Here is an 18,451-nt window from a genome sequence, read left to right as displayed (position 1 = left end):
ATGCCGGTAATCGTTTTGTCTTCCTTCCACCTTTTTTAATGTGTGGAATACATCTGGTCTATGCTTCTAGGATGGTATTTTTTTAACAATGTCCACACCTGCTGAACACCTTTTACCTTTGTAGCTGCACCTTTCAGTTATTTTTTCTATTTTTCTCATTCTATCAAAGTTTCCCTTTTGAAAGTTTAGCGCTAGAGCCATGGATTTACATACTATTCCCCTTCCAGTCATTAATTCAGATTTGATCATATTATGATCACTACTGCCAAGCGGCCCCACCACCGTTACCTCTCTCACTAAATCCTGTGCTCCACTGAGAATTAGATCTAAAATTGCTCCCTCTCTTGTCGGTTCCGGAGCCAATTGCTCCATAAAGCTGTCATTTATTCCATCCAGGAACTTTCTCTCTTTAGCATGCCCTGATGTTTCACTTACCCAATCAATACTGGGGTAATTGAAATCTCCCATTATTACTGCATTACCAGTTTGGTTAGCTTCCCTAATTTCTCTTAGCATTTCACTGTCCATCTCACCATTTTGGCCAGGTGGACGGTAGTAAACTATCGCTATTGTCTTCCCCAACACACAAGGGATTTCTACTGATAAAGATTCGATTGTACATTTAGTCTCATGCAGGATCTTTATCCTGTTGGAGTCTGTGCCATCTCGGACATAAAGCGCCACCCCGTCACCAAGATACTCCTCTCTGTCATTGCGATATAATTTGTACCCCGGTATAGCACTATCCCATTGGTTATCCTCTTTCCACCATGTCTCTGAGATATCAATTAAGTCTATGTAATCATTTCCTGCTATACACTTTAATTCTCCCATCTTACTTCTTAGACTTCTGGCATTAGCATAGAAACATTTCAGAGTAGGGTTTTGTTTTTTTTTTTAATTGATAGTTTTTTGAGTTTTAAATGTTCAACAATATCCAACATTTTTGGAATCCAGAAATAATAAACCATTTAACATTTCAATGATATTTAAGGTTCCATACATTAAACATCAAAACTATTATTCCTCCCCCCCCGTCCACATCTTCAGTTCTTGGCTAGACTCAGCAATCAAACCCTATGAAGTGAAGAGTTATATATTCGTTTGTGGAACACAAGTACAGCATTTACATCATAATAAAAAAGAAATCAACATAAGAGTAGAAGATGATGAGGAGGTATAATAAAGATGAGTATGTAGGAGTATTTGTGATGCTACATCTTTATCGGTCTACTTCTTCGGCATCCAGTCAGTATTGAAGGAGACCAACCATTACGTATTCAATCCCTTAGACAACCAATCCTCTAGCAGGTGCCAAATTGACAAATACCTCTGATGCAACTGATTTGCGTTAGCCATCCCTTTATATACCACCCAGAGCTTGTGTAATCGTACCCGAAGGCCCCCCTTCGAGGGCAACAAAGTAGGTTTTTTGTTTGTATTTATATTCTGCTTTTCAGTTGAAAGGGATAAATTGGAATCTTTTAGCTCAGGTGAGTTTTTAATTATAGGCACTTAGACTACTTTTCTTATTATTGGAACCTCTCTGTTTTGATGTCCTATCTCTAATGCTTAATTAGTATCCTTTGAAGATATCTCCCTCCAAACAATACACTGCTGAGCAACTGTCTGCTTTCCCCTTTGTTCTAATTTAAAAGCTGCTCTATCTCCTTTTTAAAGGTTAGCACCAGTAGCCTGGTTCCACCCTGGTTAAGGTGGAGCCCATCCCTTTGGAAAAGACTCCCCCCTTCCCCAAAAGGTTCCCCAGTTCCTTACAAAACTGAATCCCTCCTCCTTGCACCATCATCTCATCCACACATTGAGACTCCGGAGCTCTGCCTGCCTCTGGGGACCTGCATGTTGTACAGGGAGCATTTCAGAGAATGCTACCCTGGAGATTCTGGATTTCAGCTTTCTACCTAAGAGCCTAAATTTGGCTTCTGAACCTCCCTCCCACTTTTTCCTATCTCATTGGTGCCCACATGTACCACGACTGCTGGTCCTCCCCAGCACTGTCTAAAATCCTATCTAGGTGATGCGTGAGGCCCGCCACCTTCGCACCAGGTAGGCATATTACCAAGCGATCCTCACACCCACCAGCCAGCCAGCTGTCTGCATTCCTAACAATCGAATCACCAAATATGACGGCTGACCTAACCCTTCCCTCCTTGTCAGAAGCCCTGGGAGACACATCCTTGGTGCGAGAGGATAATGCATCACCTGGAGAACAGGTCCTTATTACAGGATCATTTCCTGCTGCACCAGGTTGATGCTGTCTGATATCATGAGACCTTCCTCCTCCAAGGTAGCTTCAGGGATACCAAACTGGAGTTGGGACTTGGCTACTATGTCCCTGAAGGTCTCATCTATATACCTCTCTGTCTGCCTCAGCTCCTCCAGGTTTGCCACTCTGGCCTCCAGAGATCGTACTCGTTCCCTGAGAGACAGGAGCTCTTTGCATCAGATGCACACTTACAACTTCTCACCCACAGGTAAAAAAATCATACATGTGACACTCGATGCAAAAGACTTGGAGGCCGCCCCCTCTTGCTCCTAGACTGCTGCCTTAATCTTAAATTTGTTCAGTTCCTAGTTAAGTTTTAGGTTGCTATAGGTATAGGATTGCGTACGATTATGGTCTTTGAAACTCTTGATACGGTGTGGGGAATTTCTGAGTTTAAGTTAAAAAGCTGATTTAAAATTTTTTTTTTTAAGTATGAAAGTGACACATGCCTATAAAATAAAGGATGAGCTAGGGGTGGTGGGAGGGTTGGGAAATAGAAACAGACAAACTTCTGTTTTTTGCCTGACTTTTTATCTATTTAAAATAAAACACACAAACTTCTGTTGCCTGACTTTCTGACTACCTATTTTAAACAAAACACATGAACACACTAAATAATATACCTCAATAGTTTACTTCTCCCCAGTACTTTGAAGTTTCAAAAATTTCTCCAAGCAGTACTTACTGATTCTTTCCAGCCACCAGAAAGGTAATCCTCTCCTCTCAGTGCTCCCATTGGATTGTGGGTTACTGAGTTCTTCCCTTGCAATATATCTTATGCTTCTAAGATAAATTAGTACAAAACAATACCTTTGGAGATTTACACTACAGTTAGTTGTCCTGAGTGACTCCCTGCTGACTTGATTAACAAATGTTAGTACCTAATCAAATCAATCACACTCCTTTAACACCTTTCCAAGGTGAGAAACTGAACTTTTTTCAACCTTTTTACTTAGGCATACACTGCTCCTAGCTTCTGGCTATCTTTTATAATACAAACACACAGACTTCTGTTTGTTGTCTGACTTTCTGAGTACCTATTTAAAATAACACACACAAAGGTTGGATGGTTTCTCAGGAGGCTTAGTTGTTGTTTCACTGGGTGGAGAACACCTGGTAGTTCTGGTAGCATCTCACATAGCCAGGGGGACAACATGCAGGCAGATTTTCACAGCAGGTAAAAGTTGGACCCCAGAGAATGGGAGCTGTCGGAGGAAGCAATGCTTCTTGTTCGGGCCAGGTGGGATTTGATGGTGTCAAGACAAAATGCCAAGGTGGCGACCTTTTATAGTCGCAGGCAAGAACACCGAACAGAAGAAATAGACGCTCTGGTGCTACCTTGGCCACCAGGGAATCTTCTTAACATCTTTCCTCCATGGCAAGGTACTATGGTGCATAGAGAGACTCTAGTGAAATGATTCTTATGGCTCTGGAATGGCCATGTCGACCGTGGCTTGTGGACCTAGTAAATTTTGGTGGTGGATGGGCCGTTAAGGTTCGGTCATCTTCTGAGATAGTTATGCTAGGTCCCCTATTTGCTTATGAGGTGAATTCCTTCTGTCTTGCGGCTTTATTTTTGAGAGGAAACACTTGAGATAAACAAGGTATTCTAAAGATGTTATTGCCACATTACTACAGACTGGGCAGCCGTCCACATCCTTGGCTTATGTTAGGTGTGGAGGATTTTGAGGCTTGTTGTGTTGAACAGGGTGTGCGAACCACTCAGGCTTCAATTTCCCATACTTTGACCTTTTTGCAAAATGGTCTAGTGAGGGGTCTGGCCTGTAATTCCCTTAGGGTACTGGTGGTGGTTTTTGGCTGTCTTCTGGGTAAGGTGCAGGAATGTTCCTGGCTGCTTCAAGCTGTGATTCATTTTCTTCAAGGGGTAAAACACTTGTGGCCATAAGTGCGGAAGTTGTGCACTCGTGGAATCTTCGTTCGGATGAGGGTGTTTTATGAGGCTCCATTCAAGCCATTGCGGAGCAGGACTCTAAAGGATTTAACTCTGAAAGGGATTTTTGGTGGTGATTTGGTCGGCCAGAAGACTTTCAGAGCTTGAGGTGTTGTCTTGTAGAGATCCCTTTCTTCAGTTTACAGAGAGAATGGTGTTTCCTTGCAAACGGTGCCTTCATTTCTGCCAAAGGTTGTTTTTGTCTTTTATCTTATTAAAAACAGTGGAACTTCCCGCCTTTCCGAATTTGAATTTGTCTGTGTCGCACACGAAGGAGCTTAGTGTGTTGGATATGCGGCGGAGTTGCTATGGTATCTCTAGGTGATTAATAGTTTCTGGAGATTGGATCATAATTTTGTGTTTTGGAATCAGCCAAGAAAGGGGGGTGCAAGGCATCCAAGGTTACTATTGCGAGATAGCTGAAGAACATGAATAGCTTGGCATATATTTGTAAAGGCTGTCCGATGTCAGAGGGTCTAAGAGCTCACTCGATTCGAGTGTAGGCATTCTCATGGCTTGCGTGTCAGCTGTCTTTTTCACAATAAATATGTCAGGCGGCAACTTGGAAGTTGTTACCCACTTTCTCCAGGCATTCCCAGTTGGATGTTCGGATTTGGTGGATTTTGGAGAAAGTGTATTGCGAGCGGGGCTATCATATTCCTGCCCAGTAAAGGAAAGCTTGGGTAGATCCCATGAGTCTGGACTGATCTGGAGTATGAACAGCAAAGGAGAATTGGTTCTTACCTGCTAATTTTTGTTCCTGGAATACCACAGATCAGTCCAGAACCCCGCTCATTCAAGTAAAGCCTGCTCGTCATGGCAGTTTGATTGGTTACATGATGTTCTGCTTAATGTTGTAGGAATGAGTTTTCCATTGAGGGGGCTTGAGGGTCTCAGTTATTGTTATAGGTATTCTCATCTTGGCTTGGATGCTGTTATGACCCTGCTTGCGGAGCCCATGCTGCGAGCAGGCCTCTCCATTCACCTGCCCGCCACTGCTGACACTGTCCCTCACGCGGCCCAGAGGCCGCTGACCAAGTTCCTTTCTGCGCGGCCTGGAGGCCGTTGCTGTCGCCGGTCCTTCCTGGCAGACGGAGCCCGTCTAATGTCTTCTGCTCTCGCAGCAGGGATCCGCTGTTGCCGAGCTTTCTCCTGGAGCGGCAAGGGAAGCTGCTGCTGCTCCGACGCCATCTTGCGGCCTGGAGGCTGCTCCCGACGCCTCCCTGCTCTTCTTTCCGTGCGGAGGCAGCTGCTGTCTGTGGTCCTACTCCACCTCCTGCTCTCAGGCCCTCTAGGCGCATCCCTCTTCACTCTAAAGGGCCAGCGGTGGGAAAAACCCGTGGCCCCACTGGAAGCCAGTCTCTCTTCAACTTCCTGCTTCAGCCCTATAAAAGGGCTCACTTCCAGTTCCTCAGGGTCTTCGGATCAGATGTCATGGTTGTCCATGTTCTTCCTTGCTGATCCAGGTCCTCCGTGGTCTTCACTTGTCTAGATGGCTCTTTGTTCCATGTTCCTGGTCTCCTCGTCCTGATGTTCCTGGTCTCGTCCTTTGTCAGAGCTCCTTCGTCGCCTGTTCCATGTCCTGATGTTCCTGGTTCCATTCCTGAGTCCTGATGTTCCAGATGTTCCGTGTTCCTGATGTCTTGGTCCTGATGCCTTCGTCTTCGCCTCTGCAACCAGTTCCCAGTTTCCTACGTCCACCTTTCCTGGCGTGCCACCGTCGTGGTTGCTGACTAGCCCATGGGGGCTGTGTAGGGCACTTCACTATACAAGGCCTTCTTCTCGTCTGCAGTGCAGTCTCCAGAAGACCCTTGCTTTTAATGTTCCAAGTTCAGAGCCTTGAATCCTGAGTCTTAAATCCTGTCCCGGTCTTTGGAATTCCTTGCCTGCTTCCATTCATACCCAAGACTCTGCTAGAACCTGCTCTACTTCAGCGTGGTCCGCGACCAGCCACAGGCGGCTGTGTAGGGCGCGCCCCGGTGTAGGCCTCTACTGAATCTTCGACATGTTCCAGTCTCAAGTTCCACTACTTTGCCTGGAGTCTGCTTTGTGCTCAGCGTGGTCCGTGACCAGTTCATGGGGGGCTATGTAGGGCGCTTCGTGGTACAAGACCTTCTTCTCATCTGCAGTGCAGTCTCCGGAAGACCCTTGTTTTTAATGTTCCGAGTCTTGAATCCTGTCCCGGTCTTCGGAGTTCCTTGCCTGCTTCTGTCCATGCCCAAGACTCTGCCAGAACCTGCTCCCCTTCAGCATGGTCCGTGACCAGCCACAGGCGGCTGTGTAGGGCGTGCCCCGGAGCAGGCCTCTACTGAATCTTCGACATGTTCCAGTCTCAAGTTTCACTACTTTGCCTGGACTCTGCTTTGTGCTCAGTGTGGTCTGCGAACAGCCATGGGCAGCTGTGTAGGGCGTGCTGCGATGCAGTTTTCACCTAGTACTTTCGCCTGAGTCCTGAAACCTTGCCTGAGATCTTCTGAGTAACCTCAGTCCTTGTCTGAATCCTTCCAAGTTCCAAGTCCTCGTCTTGTTCTTGGCCTCACGCACTCGTCGTTCCCAAGTGGTGGGTCTGAAAGGGCTTTCGAGTGGCCAGAGGGCTACTCCTGAGACTAGCATTGCGTTGCTGGGTCTCCTTGGTGCATATAGGTCCAGCGGAGGGCTGATCCTGCTTGGTGCCTGTTCCGAGTTCCTTGCTTTAGTTCCAGTCCTGCTTTGTTCCTGCTCTGCCCATGCTTGCATGCACTCACCTCCCACAATGTGGCTCCTCTCTGAGTCGTGCCACCGTTCAGGGACTCACTCTCTCCCATGAGCTAGCGGCTGCACCCGTTTCAGGACCTGTAGGTCGCAGTTGTAACAGGTACAATCATTCTGAGGGACTGTAGGTGGCACACTAGGTTAGGTAGCGGTGTCAGTAAAGCTTTTCTTCTCTGTCTCCATCTGCTGGTAGGGAGACAAAACCCAGGAGTCTGGACTGATCTGTGGTATTCCAGGAATGAAAATTAGCAGGTAAGAACCAATTTTCCTGTATTGTTTTCTGGTCATTGTGCTTGGCAAATTTTGATATCTTGAAGTTTCTCAATAAAATTTGAATTAAAAAAAAAAAAAGAACAGAAGTTGGAGGTGCTGTCATTCAAGAAGTCTGCATTGGAAGAGAGATTTGGGGAAACTCGATTTGTTGGATCTTCATAGTGCTGCTCATATATTTGAAAATGACTAATGCTTTCAGGAGATCGGATCATCTTTGCGCTCTTTAATGGTCAGAGAAAAAGAGAGAAAAGCCTTTATTGCCAGATGGCTTAAAGAGGTGATTGCTTTTTAATTGATAGGGATAAGTTAGAATTTTTTTAGCTCAGGTGAGTTTTTAGTTACAGGCACTTGGACTACTTTTCTTATTATTGGGATCTCACTATCGGGATGCCCTAATTCTTTTTTTTTTTGTAATTTGTATTTTATTATAAACTAAGGATTGTACAAAAGTTAGAGTATCACTCCACAATTCAAAAGATAACATTACTGTTGTGCTCCGCGGCCGTGGCGCCCCACGACCGCATTCCCCCTACCTGAGTCTTAGGCCATGAAAGGCCCGGGGGAGGGCTCCGACTCGGGCCCGTGCTGCCCGCTGCAGGGGAAGCCTCCTGCTTCCCTCAGCGGCGTCTCTCCTTCTCCATCGGGGAAATTCAAGATGGCCGCCGTCAACTCATTTGCATTTAAAGGGACCTGGTCCCTTTAACTAGACTCACCTGCTTCCAATGATCCAGAGCAGAGGAAGTATATAGGGAGGCTTCCTCTGCTCATTCCTTGACTTGGCAACGTCTCTTGCGAGTGTTGTTTGAGTCTGCTTGCCTCGGTGAGTTCCTGCTTCTTGCTCCTGTTACGTGTTGGTGTTCCTGACTTCGGATTGGCTTACGGTGATTCTCTGGTTCCTGACTTCGGATTGGCAAGCGGCGATTCTCTGGTGCACGACCTTGGACTGGTGAGCGACGATCCTCTGGCACTCGACCTAGGACTCCTCCAGGACTCCGTCTCCAAGGGCCCACCTAAGTCCCAGCGGCCCGGGTCCCTACGGGCTCCTCCTGGGGGGACCACGGGCTTCCAGGGCAAAGCTCCAGTTGGCCTTTGCACCATTGCTCTGACCTCCCTAGGTCCACCTAAGCCCCAGCGGTCGGGTCCCTACGGGCTCCTCCTGGGGGGACCGCAGACCACCAGTGGTGAAGACTCAGCGCCTCATCTCGTCTCTTCATCGCCTCTGTGTTCGCCTCAGCCTCCAGTGCCAAGGGTCAGCCGGTCCCGCCTCCTGTTCTGCCTCGCCACCCGACAAGAGACCCTACGGATCCTCCAAAAGGTATACCATCCTCTTGTCGGCCAAGGGTCCACAAGCCTGAGCATAACAATTATACATATTGGTTACAGACATTGCACAATTCGGGTAGTACATATATGTGTCAAATTACCATTGTATATTCATGCGGTACAAGGATGGTGCAGAGAGCACCTAGGTGATAACACAACATCCCTCTGTAGTAATGGCAGATAACTGAGTGTTTGAAATTCCACTAGGCCGCAGTATGGCTATGAAGAATTGTATACAATTGCATAAAAATGTTTGTCATCAACTTGGTGTAATTTAACATATTTGCAAATAAAACTTTACAAAACTGTGCCAGTGCCTCTCATTCATTTCCCAATTTTTACCCCATCCCCCCCTACCCTCCCCCCCCCCCAATGCAGCTCGGCCTATATTCCTTTCTGATCCTGGTCACAAGGTGCATATGTGAAACATGTATGGATTCAATTAATAGAGAACTGGAAAGCCATAAAATTGAAGGGTGTGATGCAAATCCTAGAGGAGATCTCTGGGTATGATATCTGCCACTATCTGAGTAGTGCTTCAAAGCAACACTCCTGCACTTTCCCCTTGATGTATGGATCCCAGACTTTCTGGAATTTAGGGAGCTGATCATGCCTTGTCGCCATGAGGTGGCTCATAAGGTACACCTTAGCTAATCTACTCAAAACATCACGTAGCGTTGGTGTCTCAGCTTTCTTCCACCAGAACGCGATTTCACATCTGGTCGCTAGGGCGACTTGTGTGACCAGGGCGCGCTCCCAGGGATTACCCTCCTCCGCATCAGCCTGTAATAGGCAGAGCTGGGGAGTTAGGTTAGTCTGGAATTTTAATGTGTTTTGAATGTAGTCCTGTACTTTCGCCCACGTCTGTGCCACTTTAGGGCACTCCCACCACATGTGGAAGAAGGTGCCCACCAGTCCACACCTCCTCTAGCAATTAGCATTAGGACGCAAGGACATTTTGTGCAATCTTTCCGGTGTTAAGTACCATCGGTAGAGGAGTTTATAACCATTTTCTTTCAGCGTTGCTGAGACTGAGCACTTAGATATGCGAAGATAGCAAGTTTCCCAAGCCCTCCCTGTCATAATTCCTGCTAAGTCCGAGTCCCAGTGCACTTGATGTGTGGGTTTACTGCCCTTGCCCTCATTTAACAAAGCATATATCCTAGATACATGCCTTGTGACGATATTGATGAGCGATATCGGCCTATAAGAACCGCACAAAGTGTGGTCTCTCCCTGGTTTAGCCAAAATGGTAATGCCCACAGTATTAGCTTGTGGAGAGATTCGGCCTGTGTCTCGGAGGTCGTTGAACATATTTATAAGGGGTGTGACAAGTACCCGTCTAGTCCAGGGGACTTCCCCAGTGTAAGCTCCTTGATAGCCTGAAGGACTTCCATTTGCATCACCTCCCTATCTAAACGCTGTGTATCTGCCTCCGCTAGTACCGGGAGATTAACACTCTCCAAATACTGAGAAATCTCTTGGGGTGTTATTGTTTTGTCAGAGTCATAGAGTTCTTGATAGAATGCATTAAACCTTTCCCGTATCTCCCCTTGGGAGTGGAGGGATTGCCCATCTGAATTTCGAATTTTCATAATGCGTGTGGCTGCTTCCTTTTCTTTTAGCTTCAGTGCCAATTGTTTACTAGCCTTATTGCTATATTCAAAATGTTGCTGCCGAAAAAGATCTAATTGGTGAGCTATCCTGCCCAATTCCAGATCATGAACAGCCCTGCGTGCTTCTCTTAACTGTTGAGCAACGTGGGGCTCCATGGCCTGTTTGTGGCACATCTCTAAGCAAGCAATGGATTCTAGACGCTGTAACCACTTCCGAGCAGTCTCTCTTTTAACATACACTGCCCTTGAGATAAATAGGCCCCGTAGAACCACTTTCAGACTCTCCCAGAGCGTGACTGGTGCTACCTCCCCATCGTCATTCGTATCCAGGTAGTCCTTGATAGCTTTGTTGATTGTTTCAACAAAATCCTGATCATCAAGTAAATGGTCATTAAGGCGCCAGAACAGAGTTCCCTGATCCACCCCATGCTGGCGCAAGGTCACCCAAATCAGGGCGTGGTCAGACCATGTGATATTGCCAATATCAGTATCTGCGATATCGCCCACCAGTGCTTTATCAATGAGGAAATAATCAATCCTTGAGTAGGATTGGTGTGGATGAGAGAAGAAGGTATAATTCCGGGCCGTGGGGTTTAATAACCTCCAAACATCAGTAAGACCCCTGACCTCAATCAAGTGCTTAAGTGCTTGTCTCCCTTTGCGACCCCCTCCATGACCAGAGCCAGTATTATCTATATAAGGATTTCTAGTGAGATTAAAATCACCACCTACAATTAAATGGCCCTCTGCCCAGTCAGCTAGTATCTTGGAAATCTTCACATAAAAGTCTGCCTGATCACTTGTGGGTGCGTAAACATTGACCAGCGTGTATAGGGTGTTGTGTAGCTTCACCTTCAGCATGATGTATCGTCCCTCCACATCCCATACTACTGTACCCACATCTGGTGTAACTTGTTTGGAAAACATGATGCCAGCCCCACAATATTTACCCCCCTTTGGCGCCGCTGCATGATAGAAAAGAGGAAAATCCCTGGATGCCATCAGCTTTTCATACCTTTTGGTCATGTGTGTTTCCTGGCAGAATACAATATCAGCATGCGTTTCATATCTTGAATAAAGGATTTCCTTTTCATGGGTGAATTCAGCCCTTTGGTATTCACTGAGATCAGTTTTAGACTACCCATCTATGTAATTTTTAGTTTGATAGCAGCTCTTCCACCTTCCTTATTTGATAACACTGAAACGCACCCCATATCAATATCCAAACTTAGGGTCCACGTTTCACCCCACTCCACCGTGAGCATTTGCGACCTACTGAGATTATAATGTCGAGCTGTTCCCGCTACCCTTCCCCCTCCCCTCCCTCTCCCAGTGTGCCCACTATCTACGTGGGCCTCGGCTTTGGAGAGTGATGACATCACCGAGCAAGCCCCTTCTCGCCTCCCGTCCGACCACAAGAAGAAATCAAATTCAAAAACAGCGGTGTTCTTAACAACTTATAACAAGCTATGCAACTTAAACTGATCGAGTTAGATAAATTAACTTAAGCGAGAACCCCAACTGGTTTATGGCCACATTGTGGCCTGGACCCTCCTGTTATGATATATTACTACCTCAAAGTCCCTTCGCTTCATCCTGGGCCTTTTGATGCGTTGGAATCCTCAGAGTTTCTGCGCAGCCTTTTCCCACCCTTAGACACTCTTTGCCACTTGGGAAGCTCGCTCAGGGTGGTTGCTTCTAATGTTCCTGCTTTCGCTGGTCTCCATTCTCCGGTCATGAAGCCCGCTGCTCGAAGTATATCCTCAGCCTCTGATACCTTCTGAACTTTAGAGGTGATGCCATTAATGGAGAAACTCAGTCCAAAATGGTATAGCCAACGATAGCGAAAACTCTGGTCACGCAGTACTTGCACTACTGCCCGGAACTCTCTCCATTTTTGGATTGTGGAAAATGCTAAATCTTGAAAAATTTCAGTCTTTTGCCCATGCCACTGCAGAGAGCCATGTTTCCTGGCCGCACTCATCACCTTTTCTTTCACAGTGAAATTATGGAAGCAGGCGATGATATCCCTGGCTTGATTATTCCTGGGGGTCCCTAGGGATCTGTGCGCTCTGTCCGCTCTGTCCAATGCAATAGGCATCTCCTCGGCTGGGGCTTGCTCTTCACTAAGCAAATTCATGCAGATGTCCTGCACTACCTTTTATGCAGTCAGTATGCTCAGCAGTTTCTGGAATGCCCCTAAACCGGAGATTGGACCTCTGCAGCCTGTTCTCCATATCTTCCACTTGTCGTGCTAGTGTCTTGTGAGTCTTTAAGTTTCTGTTCTTCACTGAGAGAATGGTGGAGCGTTTGTTGGTTCTCCAGGCCCTCCTCCACGGTTTCCACGCGGTGGGTGAGCTCAGAAACCTCCGATTTAAGGCCGGACATGAATGCCTCCATCTCTTTTTTATATTGTGCCATGTCTGCTCTTAGGGCCCCAAACCACGCGGAGAATTCAGCTCGGGAGGGTACATCGCCATCCCCTTTCTCTATAGCCCCCGGGGTTGCCTCCTCCTCCATTTTGGGGGGCGCACCAGGCCCGTCCGCCATTTTGTCCACGGAGTCCGGTTCTAACTCTGCCGCTACTGCGGCGAAGGAAAAGCGTTTAAGGTCCATTTTTTTCTTAGTAGCGGCCATAGCAACACTTACGGGTGCTGTTCCTCGTTTTATGAGGGGAACTGGAGTTTCAGGACGCCAATGTTAGCAGATACTCAGAGCAGGAGGCGAGCTGCCCGAGTTCAGCCGTCCGTCCTGCGCGGTGATGTCATCCGCTCTCGGGGTGCCCTAATTCTAAAGCATCATTAGTATCTTTTGAAGATACCTCTGTCTGAACCATGCTCTATTAAGCGACTGTCGGCTTTCCCCTTTGTTAGTTTAAAAGCTGCTCTATCTCTATCTCAAACAGTCTAACATCAGTGATTCAGCCAGAGTGACTCACTGCTCTCTTGATTAACAAATGTTGGTAACTAATCAAACCAAATCACACTACCTTAACACCTTTCCAAGGTGAGTGCTGAACTTTTCAACCTTTTGAGAAGTATGCCTGAACAGCAAACCAACATGGAGAAGGAAATCCCCAGAGGCCTCTGCGTGTCTTTGGCCTGCCTGGGCTGAATGGAGTGAGTGACTTACAGAATGTCCCTGAATATCTATAGAAGCATGCAAGCTGGCACCAGACAGGTGATGTCTATTCATAGAGTCACAAAGAAGAAACCACAGGGGAGCTTCAGGCAATATTCTCAGGAGTTTGTAATCCACACAGTTACAGACGTGTTGATTGTCTTGTCCAGTAAAAGTTTAACAGAACAAAGAGAGCCATGGGAAATGGGCTACACATACTGGGAAGCCAATCAGGGATAGTTAGGGATGATCTAATCATGCATTTGACATCACAACTTATGTAAATGACCCTTTGGGCAGTCATGCAAGTCTCTAGAACCTTCTATCCTTTTCCTGTATTTGAATGTTATCTATAAAACAAGGGTCACTTCCTGTATCCAGAGAGATGCTGGTCAGTTTGTAAGACTAAGGGCACCCAGTACCCAGCATCTCCCGAGAACACTTATATTGATTAATAAAAATTCATTATACTTTTACTGAGTCTAAGTGTTCTTGTGTCCCTGGCCATAAGCACAGAGTAAGATTTACATTTTTGGCACCTGAACAGGGACCTGAACCCTGGACCCTCAGATACATTTTACTTAGGTATACACTGCTCCTAGCTTATTTCTAGCTTCTGGCTACTTTTTTTTTTTTTTTTTTAATATACAAACACTAACTTCTGCTTATTAACTGCCTTACAGATTATGATTATTAAAAATAAACACACTAACTACTGCGTAATAGCTTCCTTACTGACTGACTATTTAAACATACAAACAGTCTAACTTCAGTTTATTTCCTGCCTTACTGACTTTTAAAAGCACAAACACACTAAATAATATTCCAAAATAGTTAACTTCGTCCCAATACTTTTAAAAAAGAAAATTTCCCAAGCAAAAACTTACCGATTCCTTTCAGCCACCAGCAAGGTGATTGTGGGAGCACTGAGAGGCATATGCTGAAATAAGTAACTTGAGAAGGACGCTCATTTTAAGAATGTATATGCATATCTGACCAGTCCTTTAAATCTCTTAATTTATTGAACCACTGATAAAAAATTAGTAGTGTATAAGTCCCTGAAATTCCTAACCACTTTAACCCCTAGGTACATAAAACCATTATGAGCAAGCCTGAAGCTTCTCAACTCAGCAGGGATTGGCATTGAAGGGCCAACAGAAAAAATCTCAGATTTAGACAAAGATCTTATAATCAGAGACTACTGTAGTTATCTAAAATTCACAGCACGTGCCCTGCAGAACTCTCTGTTCGATGAAAAAAAAAAGCAAGACATCATCAGCGTACAGTGAGATCTCGTGCTCAACCTCAGTGAACTTAAACCTGTGAATCAAAGCTGAGCTGCGAATCATTACTGCCAGTGGCTCAACAACTAAATGAAATGAGAGGGGATAGGGGCAGCCCTGTCTGATTCCACAGCCAATATTAAAGAAAGATGAAACAGTCATTCATCACAACTTTCGTTCTGGAAAAGGCATATAAAACACTGCTGAAAAATATTTGGGAAATCAAACTTATATAACACCGCAAAGAGAAAAGGCCTTTTCCACATCAAGGATAAGACCAAATCTGGAACAAAGATTCTTTTTATTAAATTAATAAGATTGAACAACTTTCTAGTATTATGAGTGAAAGTTTGACCTTTAACAAAGCCAGTCTGATCCCAGTGAAGCAGAGTAGGCAAAATAGTTTCCAGTCTAACAGAGGATTCTTTGAATCTGTTATTCTTATTCATCATTTCCCCTTCTAGTCCTAATGGAATGCTGCAGGGAATTTCTTGGAGGATTCTTTCCTGTTGTGTTGTATTAAAGTTTGTTGAATGTCTTTAGGATGGTTTTTCTACTCCACTACTTTGTCATGAGCATACTGGCAAGTGACACTGCTGTCCTTCTACTAATCAGAGTGATGATGTCACTAGAAATGTTTTGTGTTCATCTCCATCTGCTGGCAGAGTGGTATAAGTGGATTCAAGGAAAGGAAATTATCAGGTAAGTCTAAATTTCTCCTTTACTAATTCAGAACTAAAAACTGTTAGCTAATTCAAGTCTAATAGGTTCTCCTTCATGTATCTCCAAATGAGTTAGTATGCATACCATGACAGTAAGGAAGACATGGTATGCTGGTTGCGATCTGTTTGTGTGAAGCAGCATAGAAAGCAGAGTATTGTCCTGCCTAGCTGTTTGAGATCACCACCTTCCCTACTGTATGTAGTCAGTGAGGCTCCTCTCCCTTTCTAGTCTAGTGGTGGTTTCTGGGAGTTTGAGACTGGAAATGGAGCTCCTTCCTCACTCATCTACCAGTTTTGAAGGCTTCAGTTCATGGAGTTTCTCCTTGTACTTGGGATTCTTACCTGGGGAGATGGGATTGCATCATGTACTCTGAAATACAGCTTTTTTTTTTTAGTTCAGGATTTTTTTTATCTTCATTTTATACATTTACAAATCTGTATTTTGTGTAGTGTTTACACATTGCTTTATAAATACATGGATTATTATACATGTACCCACCTTTGTACATTTTTTAAACATTTCTTTCTGCCACATTTTTAAACAAGCTTCACTGAAGCAAAGGTTATATGTGTGTATATATCACAGTTGAGACTGGTCAAATCCAGTTCTTAAACAATGTTAATTAATTTGGTGGTTGTGGGCATCATTTGAAGTAAGTCTAGCTGAACCTAGACCAGCTCTGCAATCTCAGTTGACAGCTGTCTCTTTTTTGGAACAGGTCATCTGGCTGGCTGATCCCAATCGCAGTCACCGCTTCCAGCTTCTCAGTGTCTCCACGGATGGGAAAATTCTTGTGTGGCAACTGGAAGGGGAAGGATATCTCACACTAGTCAATGGCTTTGCTCTGATTGCACAGCAAATACCTCGGAACACAAAAGTGAACAAGGTCTGCACCAGGGAAACCCTGAGAAAAGTAATTGGTGTGACAGGCTACCCTAGGGATCAAGAGCTGGGAGGATGAAGGGCCTTTAATCAGAGCTGGAACAGGAGGTTTTAGGAAAAGTTTTATCACCTTGAGGTCCATGTTCAGTGAGTTTGTTGGCTAAGTTTAGCACCTAGCCAACAAATGCTGGGATTTAAAAATTCTGTTAATCTGATTGCTGCTGACCTAGCCAGAGAACTTGTTATCCGGCTACGTTAGGGGCAGTCTGAGGGCGTTCCAGGATGGGGTGCCATTATCCAGCTAATATATCCAGATAACTAAAATTTTCAGAATTAGCCAGATAACTTTAGGGCAACTGAAGAGCAGTCCTAAAGTTAGCTGGATAAACTTATCTAGCTAACTTTAAGATAGCTGGGTATGCTCAGCTGCATGCCCATGCCACTGAAAATCCTGGCTAAATTAGCTGGATAAGTTTATCTGGCTAACTTTCCTAGCTGGCCAGTGGCTGAATATGGAACACTTTATTCTCAGTCAGTAATATACAAGCATTTCCTTCTTGAGAGAGGTGAGGTGGTTGGGAGAAGAGGTTTATCTATATGTGCAGTGAGCTGTGATGCTGTAATTGTAGGTGAAGGAGTTGATTAACAAGGTGAATGAAGCTGATTGCACCTTCTCCTTAAAATTGTTGTTTTGATTTTGTCTCTCCAGCACAGCAAAGGAGATGCTGCTTTGGGTGTAACCTCACTCTCCACATCCAAGTTTGATCCAAGCTTATTTATTGTTGGGATGGAAGGTGGACATTTGCTGAAATGCTCAGCAGCAGTCGAGAAGGCTGCTGTCAGTAAAGATTCCTGTTCAATTGTTCTAAAGGCACCAGCACAATTCACCTATTTCCCACATGGAGGGCCTGTGCACTCTGTTGACTGCTCCCCTTTCCACAGGTGAGTAATATGGAATGTCTAAGTCTTTTGCCTCTATTGTAATGACCTTACATTTGACTCTTTATTCACTTCACTCTTGATTTCTGTGTGTTTTTGTAGTCTCTTCCTCTTACTCATGCTGTAGCATGATACTGGATGTGTTATAGTCCCTTTGGTTAAGGCTCTGCTCATAGAAATGTAGAATATGACAGCAGGTAAAAACCATGTCTAGTTACCCATTTTCTCTTTCTGGTGCAGATCTCAGCTTTATCTTAACCTCCTCCCACCTGGAAAGCTGCTTGATTTAGATTTTTTAGCCAATCTTTTCAAATAGAGGGAAATTTCTTAGCCTCCAGTCAGATGAATCCAGAACAAATGTGTTATGCACCACTACTAGCAGATGGAGATGGAGCAAACTGATATCTCAGTATATACACCTCTGCAGTGACATCAGCCTGCCAGTATTTTCTATCTCCAGCAGATGGTGGACGTGCATCTCCCTACTGGGGATTGCTTCAATTTGGAAAACAAGTGTAAAGCCTCTTTTCCCTGTACGTACCCGGATCAGTCCAGACTGTGGGTTGAGCCTCCTTTCCAGCAGGTGGAGACAGACTAAAACTGAAAGGATATCCTATATGAGGACAGAGCCTATCCTGTAACCCTTCAGTATTTGTCTGTCTGCAGCAGGTCTCCCATCGCTCTCCTGTTCTAGGCTAGTCAGCCTTCTTTTTCTTCTTTTCTTCTGGGATCAAGCAAGTACTTATTCCTTAGGGATTTTATGTTTTTTTTCTTCCTGTTAAAATAAAATTAAAAGGTTAGTCAGGAAGTTGTAGAATTTTTCTTCAGGAGACGGCTCCGTCTCCTGGCTCTTGCCGGACTCAGGGGGAGCTTTGCCCCTTGTGCAGTGCATAGCCTGTGTCCGTTACAGCTTGCAGGTGTGGGGACCAAGTCTGGTAGTCCAGTTCTCGTCTCCCCCCCCTCCCCCGGCTGCCGAAGGGTCTTCAATTTACGCTGCTGTGCTCAGTCTATTTAAAAAAAAAAAAAAAATACCAGAGGCACAGAAACAGATGTAAGTTTAAAAGTATTTCCAGTACTTTTATTACTTACCTACAGCAGCAGACCAATATTCTGTGTCTTTGTTTCCCACCTGGGCTTGAACCGGCAGTCAGACAGGCAGGAGTCAGCAGGGTTCCCCCCCCTGCTTCACTCAGGGCCTCCCGGCTGTCACTCAAATTTTTCTCTGCAGTTTTTTTCTCTTCAATGCGGCTCTCTCTTTGCCGCGGCAGGCAGCCTGCCTCTTCTCTGCCAGCCCCCTTCGCGTTTT

At 45.3% G+C, this 18,451-nt stretch overlaps 1 protein-coding gene across 2 annotated transcripts in view; it reads left to right on the top strand.

Moving 5' to 3' along the window:
- The window catches only part of WDR34 (WD repeat domain 34), a 131,955-nt gene that overhangs the window by 75,312 nt on the left and 38,192 nt on the right, over positions 1-18,451 (top strand). For both annotated transcript variants that reach the window (XM_029613167.1, XM_029613168.1), the window contains exons 6-7: positions 16,043-16,210; positions 16,916-17,148. In XM_029613167.1, the coding sequence (XP_029469027.1) occupies positions 16,043-16,210; positions 16,916-17,148 (401 nt within the window). The remainder of the gene's footprint in view (positions 1-16,042; positions 16,211-16,915; positions 17,149-18,451) is intronic.

This window comes from Rhinatrema bivittatum, chromosome 8 (assembly GCF_901001135.1).
Source record: "Rhinatrema bivittatum chromosome 8, aRhiBiv1.1, whole genome shotgun sequence".
In the NCBI taxonomy this organism is placed as follows: domain Eukaryota; kingdom Metazoa; phylum Chordata; class Amphibia; order Gymnophiona; family Rhinatrematidae; genus Rhinatrema; species Rhinatrema bivittatum.
Note: the sequence above shows the minus strand (reverse complement) of the source record. Positions and strands in the feature narration are given on the sequence as shown.